Source organism: Melospiza melodia, chromosome 22, assembly GCF_035770615.1.
Source record: "Melospiza melodia melodia isolate bMelMel2 chromosome 22, bMelMel2.pri, whole genome shotgun sequence".
In the NCBI taxonomy this organism is placed as follows: Eukaryota; Metazoa; Chordata; class Aves; order Passeriformes; family Passerellidae; genus Melospiza; species Melospiza melodia.
The window spans coordinates 10,616,695-10,637,587 of NC_086215.1; the positions used below are offsets into that span (position 1 = coordinate 10,616,695).

The following is a 20,893-nucleotide window of genomic DNA, read 5'->3' on the forward strand; positions in this document are numbered from 1 at the left end:
AAATTATTAAAAAATAAGGACATCAAGTTCAGCTAGGAAGGAATTTTCTCATCTTGAGCACATCAAACCACTGGATGTCAGCTGCTGAGGTGCCACCCTTGTCAAGCATGGCTGTGACCCCAGGGACTGGTGTGTCCTCAGGCAAGGAGAATGCCTGGGGGCTCAAAAGGTGCCAGCGCCTGTGTCACCTCTTGGTGACAATCAGCCAAGGGCAGGCCTGTGGGCAGAGAGCTGAGCCAGCCCCATCAGCAGAAGCAGCCAGAGGTGCACTGCTGATGTCAGGCTGCTCTGATGGTGGCTCTTTGAAATCAGAAATGCTCATCAGCCATGCTTGCTGCTTTGTTCGAAACTCCAGCAGCTGATCCAGAGGGGAGAATTTCCTGGTGAATCCGTTTTAGGAACATCTGTCCTGCTGAGTACCTGCAGCATGTGTCACTCAGGGCAGGGATGAATAGGCAATTTATGTGGCATCTAATTTATTTAGAGGAGAGCACCCAGGATTCAGATGCAATTCAATCATGGACAAGGAAACTGGAAAATATTCACTGTTCAGTTCCTGTAAACAAACAAATTTGATTGAAAACTCCTGCTCAAAGGAGTACAAGGAGATGTTGACACAGAGATTGTTTTATTCGTTTCAGGTGGTTTTATTTGTCCAGAAACTCAGGATGGACCTCCTGAGAACCTCCCTGAGCTGGGGGGCAGCCAGGGAGGGAGCAGAACCAGAATCAGCAAAACCAGGCTGGTGGGAGTAAAAATTACTTGTTTGTCATCCAGGCAGGGATGGCAGAGGGTTCAGATTAAATCAGATTACGTTGCTGTAGCAGTGAAATTGCAGCTGTGATCTGCTTACATTTGCTTGTTCTTTTCATTATCCCTCAAGACAGAAGTTTTGTCTCCTTTCAGACAAGGAGCACAGATGAAATATCAGCTCTGCTGTTCCTGCACATCCAGCCAGGAGTCATTAGCAGCTGAATAAAACCTTAATGGGCTGTAATGGCTCGGTTGGAGGGTGTGACCTGTTCGTTTGTTTTTCTGCTTCCAGGGGGAGAAGGGTCCCCAAGGACCGGCTGGCCGGGATGGCATCCAGGGCCCCGTGGGACTGCCGGGCCCCGCGGGTCCTGTTGGACCTCCAGGAGAGGATGGAGACAAGGTGGGGACAGCTCCTGCTGCCCGGGGTCACTCTGGCACGAACTGGGCAGCGTTTCCACCGTGGTGCACCCCACACTTGGGTGGGATTTTGTGGAACTCACAGTCCCGTGGGATGAGCAGCAGCAGATGGGGCTTGTGTGATCTTCCAGCCACAAAATTCCCTGAAATCCAGGTTGGCTCCCCCAAATCTGTAGCAGGTGCCTACCCACAAATGCCCAGCCTCTCCAAATTAATTCCCTCTCTCATTAAGCCCCTCTGGAGTGGAGGATTCCAGGAAACATCAGCTAGGACAATTCCCTGAAATCCACGTTAGCTCCCCCAAACCTGTAGCAGGTGCCTGCCCATGGATGCCAAGCCTCTCTAAATTAATTCCCTTTCTCATTAAGCCCCTCTGGAGTGGAGAATTCCTAGGAAACATCAGGGAGAATTCTCCCAGGGAGAATTCCCCCCCAGGAAACATCAGGGGGAATTCTCTCACAGAGAATTCCCAGGAAACACAGGGACAAATCCCTGTGGCTGCTCAAAGGGTCTGCAGGATGCAGAAATTCCCTGAAATCCAGGTTGCTTCCCCCAAATCTGTAGCAGGTGCCTACCCACAAATGCCCTGTCTCTCCAAATTAATTCCCTCTCTCATTAAGCCTCTCTGAAGTGGAGGATTCCAGGAAACATCAGCTGGGACAAATCCCTCATGTCTACTCAAAGGGTCTGCAGGATGCAGAAATTCCCTGAAATCCACATTGGCTCCCCCAAACCTGTAGCAGGTGCCTGCTCATGGATGCTCAGCCTCTCCAAATTAATTCCTTCTCTCATTAAGCCCCTCTGGAGTGGAGAATTCCCAGGAAACATCAGCTGGGACAAATCCCTGTGGCTGCTCAAAGGGTCTGCAGGATGCAGCTTCATGCATGGCGTGGCAGCTGAGGAATTGTAGGGTGGAAGAGGGTTTGGTTGCACCTGGAGTGGCCAAATCTCTGGAATTCTTCACCGATCCAGCCCCTGTGGGATTTGGGGTGAGGCTGCAGCCCCTCAGGGCTGCTGAGATGTGGAAGTGGTGATGGATTGATGGATTAATGTTGTCCCTTTGCTCCTGGCAGGGTGAGATCGGGGAGCCTGGGCAGAAGGGCAGCAAAGGTGACAAGGGGGAGCAGGTGAGTGATGGGGACTCTGCTGTAGCTGCCTCTCTTGAGTCTGGTTCATTGTGTGACTTGCTGGAAATAGAAATTAAATTTATATCATTTTCTAATGTTGATTCATCTTCTGTGCTTCATCAAATACCCACATGATGTAAAAAAAAAAGAGTGAGAGCCTCAAGTGGGAGCCTCCAGCTCCCAGGAACACTGAGATATTTCCACATCACCCACTTAGCATGGAAATATCTGTGAAACATGAGCAATGTTGCCATCAAAGTTGGGTCTTTGGCTGAAGTTCCCTTTTTGGTTTAGTTGAAGATGTCTATGCTCATGACAGAGGGGTGGACCTGGTGATTTTTAAAGGTCACTTTCAGCCCAAACCATCCTGTAATTCTGTGGTAATTCCAGTTCCACACCCTGTTGGTGCTGCCCAGAGCCTGAGGAACATGAGTTACCCAGGAGTCAGGGCTGAGTGCTGACATTGCTTTGCTGCAGCAAAAATGTGTTTGGAGGAGTCTGAGGAATGCTGGGGTGTCCAGGGACACCTGACCCTGTTCCCCATCTCTCTTTTGGGAATTAATGCAGTTTTAATGGAGATTGGATTGAAGGAATTCACCTTTTCCTGGTGAACTTGTCACTCTGCTCCTAACACTGACATTTCTTTTTTTGTCACAGGGTCCCCCAGGCCCCACTGGTCCCCAGGGCCCAATTGGTCAGCCTGGTCCAGCTGTGAGTATTAGCAAAAATCCCTTTTTTTTTTTTCCCCAGAAAGCCTCCTGGGAAGCACTGGGATGATCCCAGCAGGAGCAGGGGGTGGTGGGGTGGGGTTGCTGTGTCCCCACGTCTGTCCTGGGCTGACCCGAGCCTGTCCTTGCAGGGAGCTGATGGAGAGCCCGGGCCCCGAGGACAGCAAGGCCTCTTTGGTCAGAAAGGTGATGAAGGACCCCGAGGGTTCCCTGGTCCCCCTGGCCCTGTGGGCTTGCAGGTAATTTGCAGAATCCAGGGAGGGTTTAGGTGTTGGGGAGGATGGAAGTTTGACAAGAAAGTCTCACAGATATGTGTGCTTAGCAGAAAGATTTTTGAATGTAGAATATGAAGAAGGAATAGAGATGGAAGCAAGTTTTGATAGAGAAGAAAAGAATTGCTGAGCCAGTCTCACTGGATAACCAAGGAGGCAAAGGGTGTGTGAGTTACAAGGGGTTTTTATGGCTTAGAGAAAAGGATAAACCCACCCCAAACAAGAAGATGTTTTTACCAAGCAGAAAGAGAGCACAGGCAAACAAGGCAGCAAAGTTGCAAATAGAAAAAAGCTCTCAGAATCTTTCACTGCAAGAAAACTGAAAAGCAACTTCTAGCTTAAACTGTAATGTACCAACTTTGAGTGATTGGAGAACAGTAATATGAATGTGGTAATTATAGAAGTTATGATGGGCTATAGGTAAAAGTTAAGGTATAGATTGGTTCTACTGTATTAAGATGCTCAGCAAAGAAAAGTCTATAATGCATTGTAACAAAAAGAAAAGTATATAATGCATTATGGCCAAAATAAAAGTCTATAATGCATTGTAACCTAAACTCAGGGTCTCCAGGCCTGCCTGCAGCTGGAGCTGACAGCTGTGGGCACAGCTCTGTCACCATGACCCTGGCCTGCTGTAACTCGTGGATACACCAAACTGCATTTTGGAGAGCCCCTGGAGTCCCACATCTCTCATTCAGGCTCTCACATTTAGGGTGGTGAGAGCTGGGGCTCACCTGAGATGTTCCCTGCTAAAATTCATCCTCTGCACCTCCACAGGGCCTGCCTGGACCGCCAGGGGAGAAGGGAGAAACGGGTGATGTTGGGCAGATGGTAAGGAGCTTCCAAATTTCTTATTTCCTCGCTGACATTGCTCTGAGAAACCCACCTGAAATTTGTCCTCCTTCTCTCTCAGGGCCCACCAGGCCCACCAGGACCCAGAGGTCCATCTGGGCCACCAGGAGCAGACGGTCCACAGGGTCCTCCTGGAGGAATAGGAAACCCTGGTGCAGTAGGAGAGAAGGTAAAGCACCCTGAGGAGCCTGAAGCAGGAGTTTGCTGCAGCACTCGTGCAGAGCCTTTGCTGTGCCAGCAGAAAACTCATCCCCCTGCAGAAATGTGAATATTTCCATCCTTTTTTTCCCATGTGTAGGGTGAACCTGGGGAATCTGGTGAGCCTGGTCTCCCTGGAGAGGTTGGCCTGCCGGTGAGTGCCCCATGGGAGAGATGTGGATGGGGATGGGGCAGCAGGGACTGAGCCAGCCCTGTCCTGGATTTGGGGATTGATGACACATTGCCACGTTCCTGGGTATTTATAGGATCACGTTTAGTCACCAAATCTGGGCTACCCACGGCTGAACACCATGAACACCACTCAGTCCTGGTGGGAAGGGACTGTTAAATCATGTCCTTGTGTTTGGAGACACAAATAGAGCTTCTTTTGCTCAGAATTGATTAAAGGATAATTAGAGATCAGTATGTTTGGGTTTTTTTTCCTTGATAATAAAAGTTTTCTGTCCTTTACAGGGCCCCAAAGGTGAAAGAGGTGAAAAGGGGGAAGCAGGTCCCTCTGGTGCTGCTGGTCCACCTGGCCCCAAAGGCCCACCAGGTGATGATGGCCCCAAAGGCAGCCCTGTAAGTACCCCCTCAGTCTTTCCTTGCCTTGCCAGCAGAGATTTCTGCATGAAAAGATATTCCCAGAGATACCTGTGGAAATTTAAGCTCGTTTCCTAGCCATGGAATTGTTCCTCTGGTGATCCATGGTCTCAGCCCCATTCCTTAGGGTGCTGATGAGGGAAAGACCCTGCTGCACCACATTTCCCAGAAATACTGGAATTATCAGGGCTTTTTGCAGGCTATCAGGAATCTCACCCCATGCAGAGGAGCTGCAGTGGGGTCACTTTGTGTTTATGGCTTTCCAAGGTCTTCTGCACCAGAGCAGAGCTTCCAAAATAGGATCAGGGAGATTTATGGGGTTTGGGAGCTGTACCTGCACACCCAGCTCCCTGCTGCTGATTCTACAGCTCTGGTGGAGCCAGCGGAGCTCTGCTGATTTTACCAGGGCACGATGGCGCAGGGTTTATCTTGCAGGCTCCTCTGATGCCTGAAATTGATGATGAGATAAGGCAAGATGGCACAAAGAAGCAGAGGAGGCAGGGGAGTTTAGTCATCCCTCCGAACAGATGGGATTTGGGATATCTGTGATGGGTTGCAGGCTGCTCCTGGAATCATGTGAAGCACCCGACAGACATTGTATGGGGAGGAATGCTGAAGTGGTTCAGTCATTAAATGCTCTGAGAGGCTCCTCCTGTGCAAAATGTCACACGTTTGCAAAAGCAAAACCTTCCAATCTTCACGTTCCCAAAGCTGGAGGACTCTGCTGTCACCCAGCCTGAGGATTTCTGACAAACTGGGATGGAAGTGCCAGCATTGCCTCTGGAGCTCTGGTGGTCAGGATGCAGATCTGGAGTGGCTGGGACAGGGTGAAAACACAAAGAGGGGTTGTGGTTGTACAAATTGGGGTTTTACTCCATAGGGTGGCTCCTCATGTTGTCACTGGTGCTCTCCAGGTGCAACATCCCTGATTTGGGAATATTCTTCTCTCTTTGCAGGGTCCAGTTGGTTTCCCTGGTGACCCTGGTCCTCCTGGAGAGCCTGGCCCAGCTGTAAGTGTTGGTCTCACAGAGCTTCCTCCTCCTGGGGTGGTGAAACTCAACTCTGCTGCTCATTCCCAGCAGCTCCCCTGGCATTTCCTCTGCTCAGCACCATTCACACCCTAAAAACACCTCCTTCTTCCTCTTTCCCTCCTTTTTAGGGTCAAGATGGTCCTCCTGGTGACAAAGGTGATGATGGTGAACCTGGACAGACTGTGAGTACCTGGAGAGATGAGAGCTGTTCCCCACAGTGCCCATGGCTCTGTGTCAACTCCAGGGACACTGGGCCTCTCATTCCCACCAGAATTTACAGTGGGAATTGCCCACTGAGGATCTCATTCCTTCCTGTGTCATCCATCCATCCATCCTTCCATCTATCCCTCCCTCCATCCATCCATCATCCATCCATCCATCATCCATCCATCCATCCATCCATCCATCCATCCATCCATCCATCCATCCATCCATCCATCCATCCATCCATCCCTCCATCCCTCCATCCATTCATGGATCCATCCATCCAGCCATCCATCCATCCATCATCCATCCATCATCCATCCATCATCCATCCATCCATCCATCCATCCATCCATCCATCCATCCATCCATCCATCCATCCATCCATCCATCATCCATCCATCATCCATCCATCCATCATCCATCCATCATCCATCCATCCATCCATCCATCCATCCATCCATCCATCCATCCATCCATCCATCCATCCATCATCCATCCATCATCCATCCATCCATCATCCATCCATCCATCCATCCATCCATCCATCCATCCATCCATCCATCCATCCATCATCCATCCATCCATCATCCATCCATCCATCCATCCATCCATCATCCATCCATCCATCCATCCATCCATCCATCCCTCCATCCATTCATGGATCCATCCATCCATCCATCCATCCATCCATCCATCCATCCATCCATCCATCCATCCATCCATCCATCCATCCATCCATCCATCATCCATCCATCCATCCATCCATCCATCATCCATCCATCCATCCATCCATTATCCATCCATCCATCCATCCATCATCCATCCATCCATCCATCCATCCATCCATCCATCATCCATCCATCCCTCCATCCATGGCTGTGGCACTCATGCCTTGTTCCCCTCCCCTCTCTCCCTGCAGGGTTCCCCTGGGCCCACAGGAGAGCCAGGCCCCTCTGGACCCCCTGGAAAAAGGGTGAGTTGGTTTTTTAGGAAGATTTTCCCAAAACCACTTCCATTAACTTTTAAAAACTCATGTTGTTACTAAGCCTACAATAAATGCTGAGTAAATACTGTGTAAAACATGTGATAATTAAAAAAAAAAAAAGTGATAATTAAAAAAAAATAAAATGATGCACCATCCACAGCCATTGGAAATTGATGGGAAGCTGCCAAGCAAATCCCATGGATTTTTTTTTTAACAGCCCAAAGAAAATCCAAGGATGAGGTACTGCTGCTCTTCCTGCCTTGCTGGCAGAACCCAGGGATTCATTTAGCAAGGAGCTAATTTAAAAAGCTTTTCAGGGATATTTGTCTCCATTTTGCCTCCTTCCCTGGGGCTGCAGCATAATTTTGCAAATTCCAACAGACCCTCACAGATCAGCAGCATCTAATTGTGTTTCCCATCTACTCTGGGCTTTCTTTAGGGCCCTCCTGGTCCAGCTGGTCCTGAAGGAAGGCAAGGAGAGAAAGGAGCCAAGGTGAGAGCTGAATGGGATTTCACTTGTGTCCTTGCTAGTCCAAGAGGATCTCCCTCTGCCAAGGCAGGGAGTTGATGTTGCTGCATGTTACAACAAATTAGCCTGGATTTGGGGCCACTGGCCTCAAATCTGAGCTTATGTTTCAGCCCTTAACAAGCTCTGTGGAGATAATTAGGGCTTGCTAAGGTCACGGGAATGTTTTGCCTGGTTTGGAGCATGCAAGTGCTATATTTGGCAGAGTAATGTGCTGTAAATAATGGGGTGTGCAGAGCCCCGTGTCCTTTCCCAGGGCAAACACAGCATTCATGGGCTGGGATTGTTTGGGTGGGAGTGCTGGGGAAATGGAGCTGGGATGGGAAATTACAGATCTCCTTGTGGCAGCACAGGGGAGGGAGGATGGGTGGATGCAGGGGTGTCCCTGAACCCAGGAGAGCTCAGAGCCAAAGGGTGGTTCCTGCTGGAATTCAGGCAAGCCTGGAAACTGAAGGAGTTTGGAGAGTGCCTGAGGTGCAGGGAACAGCAGGAAAATCAAGGAGCAGAAAGTTTCATTTCCAGTGCTTTGCATGGATCTGCATCCACTCCATGGCATCCTGGCACCCTGTCACAAAATCCTCTGATGTCCCAACACAAATTGAACCCCCTGCCTCTTCATCCAGGGGGAAGCTGGTTTGGAAGGCCCTCCTGGGAAGACTGGACCCATTGGTCCCCAAGGTGCTCCAGGGAAGCCTGGCCCCGATGGCCTTCGTGGGATCCCTGGCCCAGTTGTGAGTATTCCCAGCCTGAGAAAGCTCAGCTTTGTTCCTGTGTCCCACCTGCCTGCAAGGTGCATTTCCCAGTGCTCTGTCCAGGCTGGAATGCCTGACAGCAGATAAAACAGATTTCATGGGAATAATGGAATGGTGAATATCATCTCCCACATGTTTCATTTGAGCCTTGGGTCCTCAGCCACTCACCAGGAGTGATTTTCCTTGACCCACAAAGTCCCTTTTCCAGCAGAGATTTGAGCATGGAAGGAACATAAATCCTTTTGCTTTTGACACCTGTGAAAAGCCAGGACAAACATTCCCTGGCACAGGTGGATGATCAGAATATTCCCAGCTGGGAGCACTGCTGTCACTGAGAATGAGGAAATTGCATATTTTTACAGGGTGAACAAGGTCTCCCGGGATCCCCTGGCCCAGATGGTCCTCCAGGCCCAATGGTACGTCCAGAGCATCCAATTCCAGGAGGTTTTGAGCTGCATCAATGAGTGTGACATCAATTCATCCTCTCTTTTTTCTCCCCCTGTGTCCCAAAGGGCCCTCCGGGTTTGCCTGGTCTGAAAGGAGACTCTGGTCCTAAAGGGGAGAAGGTGAGAACCCACTCAGGATCCCACTGCCTGGTCCCTGCTGGGGTGTGGGGACAAATGGCACTGCCCAGGGGTCCTGCAGTGGGCAGGACAAGGCTGGGGAGTGTCACCAGCCCCAGTGACAGCTGCAGAGGACAGCTGGAACACTCTGAGTGTGCCCCAAGGAGCTGAGCTGTGGAGGTGCAGAGCCCTGGCTCATTTTTGGGGTGATTCTCCACCCTATAAACTTTTCTCTCATAAATATATAATATATAATATATAATATATTATATATAATATATAATATATCATATATCATATGTTATATGTTATATATCATATATATTCTATATTCTATATATTCTATATATATTCTATATATTCTATACATAATATATATATTATATATTATATATATAATATATTATATATATTATATATATTATACTATATATATTATATATATTATATATATTATATATATTATATATATTATATATATTATATATATTTCTATAACCCCAGGGAATGAGTAGCTGCTCCAGTGCAGAGGTTCTTTCTCTATTTGTAGCATTTTCTGCTGTAAAAATCTCCTATTTTTGTCCACTCTGCCACTTCCCCATGTCAGGGATTGCTACAAACTCCTCTGACCTCACTCAGATATTTGGGGTTGGATCTAGAAATGTCTTTGCTCTCTCCAGTCACAAATCCTAATTAACATCTGCTCTTTTGCCCCAGGGTCACCCAGGTTTGATTGGTCTCATTGGACCACCAGGAGAGCAGGGAGAAAAGGGTGACAGAGGCCTCCCAGGGCCCCAGGGCTCAGCAGGACCCAAAGGAGAGCAGGTAAATATTCCCTAAAACCTTCCTGGAACATCCTTTGGAGCATTGCACCCTCGAGGAGCTGCAGAATAGCAGAGATGGGCAACCCTGGCACGAGATCCTTGGCAGTTTTTGAGGGATATTTTCTGTGTTAATCTGGTTTGTTCTGTGTGTGAAACATGGATTTGCTCCAAAATGACCCATTTTAGTGGGAAGCAGATTCTCAAGGGTCCTATGAAAGAGTTGAACAGACTTGGAAGGATGGTGCCATGAAATATTCATCTGAAGGGCTGATTTTTAAAAGTGTGAGCATAAATGAGATAAGAGATTCCTTGCCCATGCTCTGAAAACCTGGCAAAGCTCCAGATTGACCTGGAATTCCCCAAAACTGGGTGCTCACCTCTGAGCAGGGGTTGGATGTGTAATTTTAAGCTAGAATTGCAGATTAATATTATTTTCTTGTTATCTTTTAGGGTATCACAGGTCCCTCTGGACCCATTGGACCTCCAGGGCCCCCAGGATTACCGGTAGGTGACAACCAGTGACCTTGGAATTCCTTGGGAGCCCTCAGGAGCCACTTTGGTGCTCCCAGGAGTGCCCAGCACAGCCCTGGCTGTAGGAGGATGTTGGCCACAATGGGGTTCTTTTTCTGAACCCTTTCAAAACCCTTGGATAAGTTCTAGGAGTGCTGGAAGTGATGTGGGAGATGGGCACAGGGAAATCGTCCCACCTTGTTTCCCTCCCCCTTTCTTTTAGAATGTCCACAATCCCACAGGGATTTCTTGCCCTTTTTTGCTGATTTTTATCATTTTTTGGATGCCCAGATGCCCTGTGCTACCCTGGGGTGCCCAGCTGGATGTTTGAGCACATTCCCACATTCCAGGAATCTCCCAGCAGCTTCCCCAGTCCCCATTGGGGTAGGAGTGTGGAGCTCTGCCACAAAAGCTTTTTGTCTGTTGGCAAATAAAAGCAACACCCAGCTGAAGTGGATGGGGAAAATTGAAATAGAAAGGGAGTAAATTTTTTTGAAAATTCCCTTTCTGAACTCTCTGCTTGAAAATAAGCTGACTCCTCTCTGTATTTCTCTCTCCACAGGGTCCACCTGGTCCCAAAGGTGCTAAAGGTTCATCAGTGAGTATGGACACAGCTAAAGGAAGAGGCTGAGGGGTTTTTATTGAATGCAGGACATGCTGGGCCTCCCCTCATCAGCAAGATGAATGCAATTAGCAGAGAGGACTTAGCAAACTCTGCCTTTGCAGGCTGCCTAAGCCCAGCAGTGATAATTGGGGTGCCACAACTGCACTTCCCTGAAGAGCAGAGCAGCAGAGATCACAAGGAGCAATCCAGTGCTCAGTCCTGAGGAGAAAAGGACTAAGCACTCTGCTGCTGCTGGAGGGTGCAGGGGATTAAAAATAGCCCGTGAAAAGCGGGAGGTGGGAAGGTGGAAAGTGAAGAACTCGGTGAGAAATGAGACTCTGGAGCTTCGTGGTGCAGACCTGCTGTGCAGGCAGCTAAAAATTCCTCTTTTTGGGCAACTTCTTAGTGTCTTTTTGCCAGACATCCAGAATTCGATGTTTTATTAATTTGAGGATTTTATTTGACTTGCAGAAGTGTTGGGTTGGTTGGGAGAGTTAAAGATTTTATGCATTTTATGCATTCTGTAGGAAGCATAAGAAAAATCTGGCTGTAACTCCAGGTGTTTGATCTTTCACCTAAACACCAAAAATAACCAAAAATATCATTTTCTGGGGATGTGGATACAGGGAGACTCCTCTTGTGTGCCTGAAGGGACAAAAATGAAGTTTCATTAGTTAAAGTAATGTTTGGGATGTGATAAATTCTCCTGAGTGACTCCTGATTTTCCCTTGTTTTTCCATCCAGGGTCCCACAGGTCCCAAGGGTGAATCAGGTCTTCCTGGGCCCCCAGGGCCTCCTGTAAGTAGAACCCATAAAGTGAAGGATGAAATGAGGTTCAGACTTCATGGAGGCTGGAATTTGGGAAGCAAAAACATCTCTGGGCAAAAATTCCTTTCCAATCCTAGCAATGGGTTGGAAACTCTTGGAGGGAGAAAGGATGGGAAGGGAGGAATTATTGATGGGAAGAGAACAATGGAAGGTGGAAAATGTTGAAGCCAGAAGTTTTCTCAGCACCATCCATGGCTGTTTTCCACATCCAATGTGTATTTTGGGATGTTGCTGCTTTGTCCATCTCTCATGTCCTTTTCCCAATGGAATGAGAAATTGTATTTTTTTTTTTTTTCCCCCAAAAATCAGGGTCCTCCTGGAGAAGTCATCCAGCCCCTGCCCATCCAGGCTGCCAAGAGGACCAGGAGGAACATTGATGCCAGCCAGCTGCTGGATGATGGCAATGCTGACAACTACATGGACTATGCTGATGGCATGGAGGAGATTTTTGGCTCCCTGAACTCCTTGAAACTGGAAATCGAGCAGATGAAGCATCCCCTGGGCACTCAGCACAACCCAGCACGCACCTGCAAGGACCTGCAGCTCTGCCACCCTGATTTCCCTGATGGTGTGTCCCAGGAAAGGGGGAGTGGAGGGAATTCTGGGGGTTTTGCAGCTTCACACACAAGTGAGGGGTGGGAGAGCAGGAATTTGGGGAGTCCATGGGGGATGTGGCTGGTGGAAAAGGATTATGTAGAGCTGGACTGGATGTCACTGGACAGCCCTTCCAGCTGAAATGTTCTGCTCTAAAAATGGGGATATGGGATGGAAAATCTTCAGCTGGCACCAGAGCATGACCAGCTTTCAAAAACTACTTATAAATAATAACCCATGAGAATTATTATTTATAACTACACATAAATAATGACCCATGAGAGGGGAAACACCCCAGGTGAGGAGGTTGCTGAGGTGCCCTCGGAGCTGATCCTTCCTTCCCTTCTCTCCCCTCATGCAGGTGAATACTGGGTTGATCCCAACCAAGGGTGTTCCAGGGACTCTTTCAAAGTTTACTGTAATTTCACAGCTGGTGGAGAGACCTGCATCTTCCCTGATAAGAAATCTGAAGGAGTAAGTCCTCACCACCTTTGCTTTCCCCTCTATCCTTATGATAGATTATTTCCTGATATCACCATTCATAGGCAGACAATTGAGCAGCAGCAAGGAAGGATCAAAGATCCAGAATGTTCTTTTGTCACACAACATTACCTTCTACAATAACATGGAATGTGTTGACAAAGAGAAAATCAGATTTAAACTGTGGTTTGGGCCAAACCTCTGATGGTTTCCCAGGCAATAATAATAAATGGTATAATTTATTATACCATAATAAATGGTAAAACCTTAATTTTTTGGACTTTGCTGTCCAAGGCAGGGGTGTGTGTTGGTGCAGGAATTGGGAGCTCTGTTTAACTCATTCCCTCCCACAGCCCTGCATGCCCAAGCACCACTGATTCCCCTCCCCTCCCTGTGTTTCCAGGCAGGGCAGATAAATGTTTCCCTCCTGTCATTTTTCCTGCTGTTCCTTGTGGGTAAATGATCCTAAATGATTGCAGGCAGGCTCGGAGCTCTGCCTGGCACCGCTGCACGAGGTTGATGAAGTGATTTGTGTAATGATGCTCTTAGCTCAGCCATACCCATCATTTTTGTCCTGTGTCCCTGCACTCTGTTTTGCAGAGCTGCTCTTCCTGCTGCCTGGGGACCAGCTGTGGCACTGGCCAAGCAGAAACACAGCAATTCAGCCTGGGGGGAGCTGTGCCAGTGTCACAGTTGTGCTCCAGCTGTGACAAAGCTGAGCTGTTCTCCTGCTGCGTTTCATCCACCAGAAATGTGTGTCAGCACAGCACAAAGCACACGCCACATAAATCCTGCCTGAGTTTTTCTTGGGGCTGTTTAAAGAGGAGATGGATTTCCTCTTGCTTTGCATCACTGAGCTGTGTTTTTCCTCAAAATTTGACAGCTCAAAAAGCAGAGTCTGGCCATGATCTTGCAGGGAGCCTGAGCTCCTGCTGTGCTGGTTCAGTGAGGGGCTCTGTGGGGCTGCAGCACTCCTCAAATACAAATTTCATGCTGGGATCCATAAGAAAAAAACTTCTCCCACCCAGAGGGATGCAAACAGGCACCACCTCAGCCCTGGGTGGGTTTGTGGTGAGGCACAGCAGAGTTTCAGCTGAGGCTCCTTGTGAGAGTGTTCACAGGGATCCAAGGATGAGGGAAGAGATGAGGATCTGACTCCATGTTCAGAAGGCTGATTTATTATTTTATTATATATATTACATTAAAACTATACTAAAAGAACAGAAGAAAGGATTTCAGCTCAGAAGGCTGGCTAAGCTAAGAATAGAAAAGAATGAATAACAAAGGCAGCTGTCCCAGACTCTCTGTCTCAGCCAGCTGATTGGCCATTAATTAGAAACAACCACATGAGACCAATCCCAGATGCACCTGTTGCATTCCACAGCAGCCAATAACCATTGTTTGCATTTTGTTCCTGAGGCCTCTCAGCTTCTCAGGAGGAAAAATCCTAAGGAAAGGATTTTCATAGAAAGATGTCTGTGACAGCTCCTCTCAGCCCATCCTCTCCCAGCACAAACTCTGGGATTTGCTCTGCAGGTGCCATCCTGCCAAGGGCAGGGCAGTCTCCAGTCACTGCAGCTGGGCTGCTGCTTTAGGAGAGGTTTCCAGCACAAATGAGGGAGCAGCCACGCTCCTTCCTTGTGCTCTGGCTCTGCTGCTGAGCTGGGGCTGCCTTAAGGATGCTCTGGTGGCTGATTCCCTGTCCAGGTCACCCCTGTGGGTACCTGGAGCTCCATCCTGTGTGTCCAGCACCTCAGGCAGGCAGAGGCTTCTCCTTCACCACATCCTTTGCCTTTCCCAGCCCCACAGCACCTGGATTTGGCATTAGAGAGGCACCAGGCTTCTCCAGCACCAGCGCTGGCCTCCACACGAAGATCAATGCACCTTTTCCCATCCATGCTTCCTTTTTCCCTCTCTGTCGTTCCCTTTAATTTTCCTGCCACTGCTGGATTTGCATCCCAAGTTCCCAGGAGGCAGAGACAGCCCTTAGCAAGGGAGGCTGGTGCCAGAGCAGCACCACTCCATCTCTCTGCTTCAGAGCCACCTTCTGCTCTCATTACTGATGTATAAAATTAAAAAAAAAAAAAAAAAAAAAAAAAACATTTTAAAGCAAGTTGGACAATTTCAATAAGACATGCAGACTCTGGAATGAAAGTAAACTTTTTAATTTTGATTATATTTTTTTTTCTTTCTCTCTTCCCTCCTTGCTGTCCACAAACTAGGCTAGAATTACTTCCTGGCCCAAGGAAACCCCAGGCTCGTGGTTCAGTGAATTCAAGCGCGGTAAACTGGTAAGAAGCATCCTGGTGCTTGCTGTTTCCTTTAACCCCCTGTCATATTTTACAGAGTAAAATGGCTCGTTGGCCCAAAGAGCAGCCTTCCACATGGTATAGTCAATACAAGCGGGGGTCCTTGGTAAGTGGCTAACCCTGGCCCTGAATCAGAGCTCGGCACCTGCTTTGGTATGGCCATGCTGCTGCCCCCTGCATGCTGGACTAACCCCCCTGCCAGGCACATGGAGGTGTTTAAGGTGGAATTCTGAGAGAGAGCCCAAAGCCTCTGGGGGGCTGTGTTCCAGTCTGCCTGACTGGGGACTGGGGAGCTGAGCTTTGCCCAGGGTTAGAAGGGGACACGGGGGTGTCTTGGGGATATCCTGGGGACCCTGGGGCAGCTCTGTCTGCACAGAGCTCTGCAGGAGTTCTTCATCCCTCAGGGAACCCTGCATCCCACAGGGAGTTCTGCATCCCACAGGGAGTTCTGCATCCCACAGGGAACACTGCATCCCACAATGAGAGCTCCATCCCACAGGGAGTTCTGCATCCCACACGGAGTTCTTCGTCCCTCAGGGAGTTCTGCATCCCACAGGGAACTCTCCATCCCACAGGGAACACTCCATCCCTGAGGAAATGCTCCATCCCACAGTGAGAGCTGCATTCCACAGGGAACACTGCATCCCACAGGGGATGCTCCATCCCACAGGGAGAGCTGTTGCTGTCTCCTCCCCAGTCCCCATTTTGGGTGTCCCCTTGTTGCTGTCCCCCAGCAGTGCAGCCTTACCCCCAGAGCTGAGAGATCCCTGAAATGCTGCCCTGAGCTGTCAGGGGGTGAAGCTGCACATCTCTGGCCTCTCCAGGACAGGTTTGCCCCATAGGGTGAATTTTGTCCCCATATGGAGATGAACCACTCTAGGAACTCCCATGCTGACCCCAGAGCTTGGGAGAACCAAAGTCATTTATTTAAAGGAAGATTTCCAGCCAAGCCTAGTGGGAAGGAATTTAACTGAGTCACAATTAAGGAATTTTTTTTTTTTTTCATGGGGGAAGAGCTGTTTTGAGGTCAAACAAGGCATAAACCAGGAAAAGCTCTGTTTTTTTATCTGGTAACAGGACATGCACTGAGTCCCAGTGCTGGGATGTCAGATTTGTGTCTCCAGCCCCAGAAATGTCCCCTGGCCCATCAGTTCCTGTAGAATCAGTGGGATGCACGTGAGCTCAGTCAGACCAGGAGAATGTGAGAACAGGCAAATATTCCATGGACACAGCCAGGGCCAGGAGATGCTCTGCTGTGTCCCACTGAGTTGTCCCCTCCCCAGGGCAGGGGTTCCTGACCCAACTTCCACCTTAAAGGGCAAACAACCCAAGCCCTGGTTGTTTCCCACGTTTGCCGCATTCCATCGCCACTAAAACACATTTTGCTCTGTTCCTGCCCTCGAGGAGGACACGGCTTCTGGGGCTTCTCTGCATCACCAAGTCAGGCTGCAGAGCCGAGGCTTCAGCCTGCTGGCTCCTTGGAGGGCAGCTACTCATAGCTTAATTACAGAGCACTTCATCAGTTAATGTTCCACGTGCCTCCACTTCTCCATCTCCCCTGCTTCTCCTTCTCCCAGCTCTCTTAGAGGCTCACTTGCCAGCCTAGAGCTTAGGGCTTATTCTTTTCCAGATAAAAACATTTCTGGTGCTATTGGAGCTCTTTGTTCCATCCTTTTGTGTTGTCATTTTCCTGCCTTTTTTTTTTTTCTTTTTTTTTTTTTTTTTTTTTTCACCTGTCCTGCTTTTTCTATTTGGAAAAATAAAAAAAGCCACCAGTATGTGGAAGACCCACAAAACAGTCAAACACACAGGCCATAAAAGGTTTATTTCTTTATATCTTTATTTATTTATTTTAAGATTAGCTCTGATTTTGCCTCAGTTTTGCCTGGAACCATGAGATTGCTAAATTGAGGAGACAGTTGCCTCAGCTGAAATTTGTGTGTGGAATGGCAGAATCAAAGGGAGTTCGAGTTACACCCCTGGGTGTAACTCTGCTCCTGTTAGTCCATGAAGAACGTTCTGGTGTCTTGAGGGGCTGAACCCTTGGGGAACCCCAAAGCTGAGGGGAAGATTTCCAGTGCTGTCAGGATCTCCTTATAAATTCTGGGGTTGCACAGCTGGGCAGATGCTGCCTTTCTTCTGGAGACACCTGGAGTGAGAGGGGTGCAGTAAATATGAAATACAACCAAACCAGCTGGGTTTGATGCTCCTACACCATCATTAATCAATTCTACAGAGCCCTTGGAGCCAATTCCTTACTTTTCCTCAGGATGCAGCCAAGCTGTGTTTAGAGGGATGAGAGGCCTGCAGATGTTTTCTGTGTGTGTTAAACACAACTCCCAGCAGCTCTAACGAGGTCTGCACCCATCCCATCCCATCCCATCCCATCCCATCCCATCCCATCCCATCCCATCCCATCCCATCCCATCCCATCCCATCCCATCCCATCCCATCCCATCATCATCCTCTCAGCCACATGACACCTCCCAGCACAGAGAAAAGAGGAAAATGTTGAATTTTCCCAAACTGAGCAAACATTGTGCACAAAACCAGCTCCCAGTGGCTCCAGCTGGAAAACTGGGACAGGGCTTCACCAAATCTGCACGGCCTGAACAACAAAAGACCTCTTAAAAGGCAGCCAGGCTGCAAAACAAGCGCTGGTTTGAAATAAAACTGAATAAAAAAAGGTCCTGCAGTTCAGTAGTGCCACACTGGGCGTGTGACAAATCCTTGGCATTTTTGTCCCCTTCCTTCCACGTGCTGGTGGCTTTCTGGTAGCTCCTCCTGGCATGCGTGGCTCTCTCCTGGTCAGTCACATTTAACTCTCAGGAGGACAGTGCAGCAGCATCCTGACAAACCGGTTGGTATCTTTGTTTATTTGGATTATCTCTTTTCATTCAGTGTTTTCATGTGGTTATCAATCAATCTCTTCTACTGTTTGCAGCCTGCACCACAGCTCGAGGGTTGGTGGCACCTGGAGGAGATCCACGTTGGGTGCCTGGGTTTTGTTCCTGGTTGTTTCTAAAGAAACCCTCAGTCCATCCAGGGCATTTGGAGATGCCACCTCAAGCACAGTCACTTCATACCTGCAAAAATTCATTTTGTGGGCTGTGAAAGTCCCACAAAGTCCTGAATCCCCCAAGTGCTGGGATTGGGTTTCAATAATTTTATTTTGTAGGAATAAATTCTCCTCCATGGGAGAAAAAGGAGCCTGGTGGGCAGAATGGAGCAAATCCCAGTGTGCAAGACTGGGATTCACAGTCTGTGTTCACAGCAGGGCAGCAAATCCATTTTCCCTTTACCTGAGCTGAGCTTTTCCAACCAGGGCAGCCCCCAGTCATCACCAGCACTGCCAGGATTGCTCAAACTCCAGGAAAAACGAATGGAAAATATCCCAGAGTGTGCAGAACAAAACACCCCCAGCAGTCAGAAATTTGTGTCAGACAGGACAGGAAAATAAAGCCCTGAACCCTCACAGAAATTCACCTTCTCTCCTCTTCAAAAACTGGAGAAATACACTCAATATTGGCTTAAACTTGAGACATATCCCCAAATCCTCACCCTCTTGCAGCCAGGGCTGAAATCCCCTTGTCTATTTTTGCCTGCCCTCCTAAGATTTCATTGTTTGCTCACACCCTCACCCCATCCAGCAGGGGAACAAAAAGTTCTTGAGTGAGCAGAGCAGGAACTCTGTGGTGACACTGGTGTCCCTCAGGAGCAGCATCCATGGTGACACTGGTGTCCCTCAGGAGCAGTGTCTGTGTTGGTGGCACTGGTGTCCTTCAGGAGCATTGTCTGTGGTGACACTGGTGTCCCTCAGAACTATGTCACGATGACCTTGGTGTCCCTTAGGAGCAGTGTCTGTGTTGGTGACACCGATGTCCCTCAGGAGTATGTCATGGCGACCCTGATGTCCCTCAGGAGCAGTGTTTATGTGACACTGGTGTCCCTCAATAGCAGCATCCATGGTGATACTGCTGTCCCCCAGGAGCAGTCTGTGTTGGTGACCCTGGTGTCCCTCAGGAGCATATCATGGTGACACTGGTGTCCTTCAGGAGCAGTGTTTATGGTGACACTGGTGTCCCTCAGGAGCAGTCTGTGTTGGTGACCCTGGTGTCCCTCAGAGCCCCCAGCTGTGTCTCCCTGTCCCTCACTGCCCAGTGTTGTCCCTTGTCCCCTCTCCCAGCTCTCCTACGTGGACTCTGACGGGAACCCCATCGGGGTGGTGCAGATGACCTTCCTGCGTCTGCTGAGCGCCTCGGCCCGCCAGAACATCACCTACAACTGCTACCAGTCAGTGGCCTGGCACGATGCCACCACCAACAGCTACGACAAGGCCATCCGCTTCCTGGGCTCCAACGACGAGGAGATGTCCTACGACAACAACCCCTACATCCGACCTGCCCTCGACGGCTGCGCGGTACGTGGGGGCTCCTGGCCCTGGGGACACCTTGGGGATGCCCTGGGGACACCTTGGGGACACCTCTGTGCCCTCCCCTGCTTGGCCAGCACTGCCTTCCCCTGAGCAGATCACCCCCAAATTCTCAGTGCTTCAGGGTTGTCCTTGGCACGGGAGACGCCAACGTGCTCTTCCCTAAGTTGGAAATAAATTATTCCATGGGAATCCATGATCCTGCTGGAAGTCAAGGGAAGCTGCAGCACCTCCAGGAGTCAAATCAATCTGATTAATCCAATTTATCTGCCTGAAAGTGCTGCTTGCTTTTTTAAAAGCCTCCCTGGTGTTTTGCTATCACCCAGTTCCTCACATGGAAGAGGCAAGCGATGGCGCCAGGTTGGGTTGGAAATGGGCTGGGTTTGATAAAGATCTTTGTAACTGCTTTCAGGAATTCTGAAAATTGGAGTTGGGAATTTGCAGGGATTGATAAGGATCTTCTCTTTCAGGAATTCTGAAAATTGGGGTTGGGAATTTGCAGGGTTTGATAAGGATCTTCTCTTTCAGGAATTCTGAAAATTGGGGTTGGGAATTTGCAGGGTTTGATAAAGATCTTTATAACTGCTTTCAGAAATTCTGAAAATTTGGGTTGGAAATTTGCAGGGTTTGATAAGGATCTTTCAGAAATTCTAAAAGTTGGAGTTGGGAATTTGCAGGGTTTGACAAAGATCTTTGTAACTGCTTTCAGGAATTCTGGGAGGCAAAGCAGGAAGGGTTTGGTTGGAATTTTTGTTTTTGCAGCGCCAGGAGGGCTCTGGCTGTGCTGCTCATGGGATGCACAAGCACAGCCACAATTTCCCAAGGTGTCTCACGTCCTCCCTTTAATTCTAACTCTTCTTGGATGCTTGATTTGGGTTTAAACTCTGAAAATTATGCCCTCAGGAGATAAAAATTTGGCAAAGCAGGTGTTGCATGCATTTATTTTGAGCCCCAGCTTGCTGGTGTAAAAACATGAATAATTCCCACCCTCTGGAACTGCAGCACTTGGAGCCCACGGGACAGAAAGATTGAGATGTTTGACAGAAAAAGCTCCTCGTGTAATTTGAGATTGAAACGCTTCTGTTCTGGCACAAACAGATTTTTTTACTGATGGAGCAATGAGGAAAATCAGATTAGAACTTTTAACACATTCCTGGAGAGGGAAAGGGCATCCAGCCCCCTTCTGGAAACACTCAGGAGAAGTTTGTCCTCAAGTTTTTCGTGTCTCCTGCTGACATAACATCCTTGGGAAAAAAGGGCCTTCTCCTCCCTTCTCTTCCTGAATCTCAGGCTTGCTG

At 48.8% G+C, this 20,893-nt stretch overlaps 1 protein-coding gene across 2 annotated transcripts in view; it reads left to right on the plus strand.

The window, feature by feature from the left end:
• The window catches only part of COL5A1 (collagen type V alpha 1 chain), a 130,323-nt gene that overhangs the window by 105,594 nt on the left and 3,836 nt on the right, over positions 1-20,893 (plus strand). Inside the window, exons 43-65 of one of the 2 annotated variants that reach the window (XM_063174962.1) lie at positions 1,046-1,153; positions 2,244-2,297; positions 2,955-3,008; positions 3,157-3,264; positions 4,075-4,128; positions 4,211-4,318; positions 4,448-4,501; positions 4,822-4,929; positions 5,907-5,960; positions 6,110-6,163; positions 7,108-7,161; positions 7,613-7,666; positions 8,323-8,430; positions 8,814-8,867; positions 8,964-9,017; positions 9,732-9,839; positions 10,289-10,342; positions 10,911-10,946; positions 11,697-11,750; positions 12,090-12,348; positions 12,736-12,848; positions 15,077-15,145; positions 19,350-19,583. In XM_063174962.1, the coding sequence (XP_063031032.1) occupies positions 1,046-1,153; positions 2,244-2,297; positions 2,955-3,008; positions 3,157-3,264; positions 4,075-4,128; positions 4,211-4,318; positions 4,448-4,501; positions 4,822-4,929; positions 5,907-5,960; positions 6,110-6,163; positions 7,108-7,161; positions 7,613-7,666; positions 8,323-8,430; positions 8,814-8,867; positions 8,964-9,017; positions 9,732-9,839; positions 10,289-10,342; positions 10,911-10,946; positions 11,697-11,750; positions 12,090-12,348; positions 12,736-12,848; positions 15,077-15,145; positions 19,350-19,583 (2,007 nt within the window). Of the gene's footprint in view, positions 1-1,045; positions 1,154-2,243; positions 2,298-2,954; positions 3,009-3,156; positions 3,265-4,074; positions 4,129-4,210; positions 4,319-4,447; positions 4,502-4,821; positions 4,930-5,906; positions 5,961-6,109; positions 6,164-7,107; positions 7,162-7,612; positions 7,667-8,322; positions 8,431-8,813; positions 8,868-8,963; positions 9,018-9,731; positions 9,840-10,288; positions 10,343-10,910; positions 10,947-11,696; positions 11,751-12,089; positions 12,349-12,735; positions 12,849-15,076; positions 15,146-15,200; positions 15,270-19,349; positions 19,584-20,893 lie in introns of both variants that reach the window. The other variant, XM_063174963.1, reaches the window with a different exon arrangement.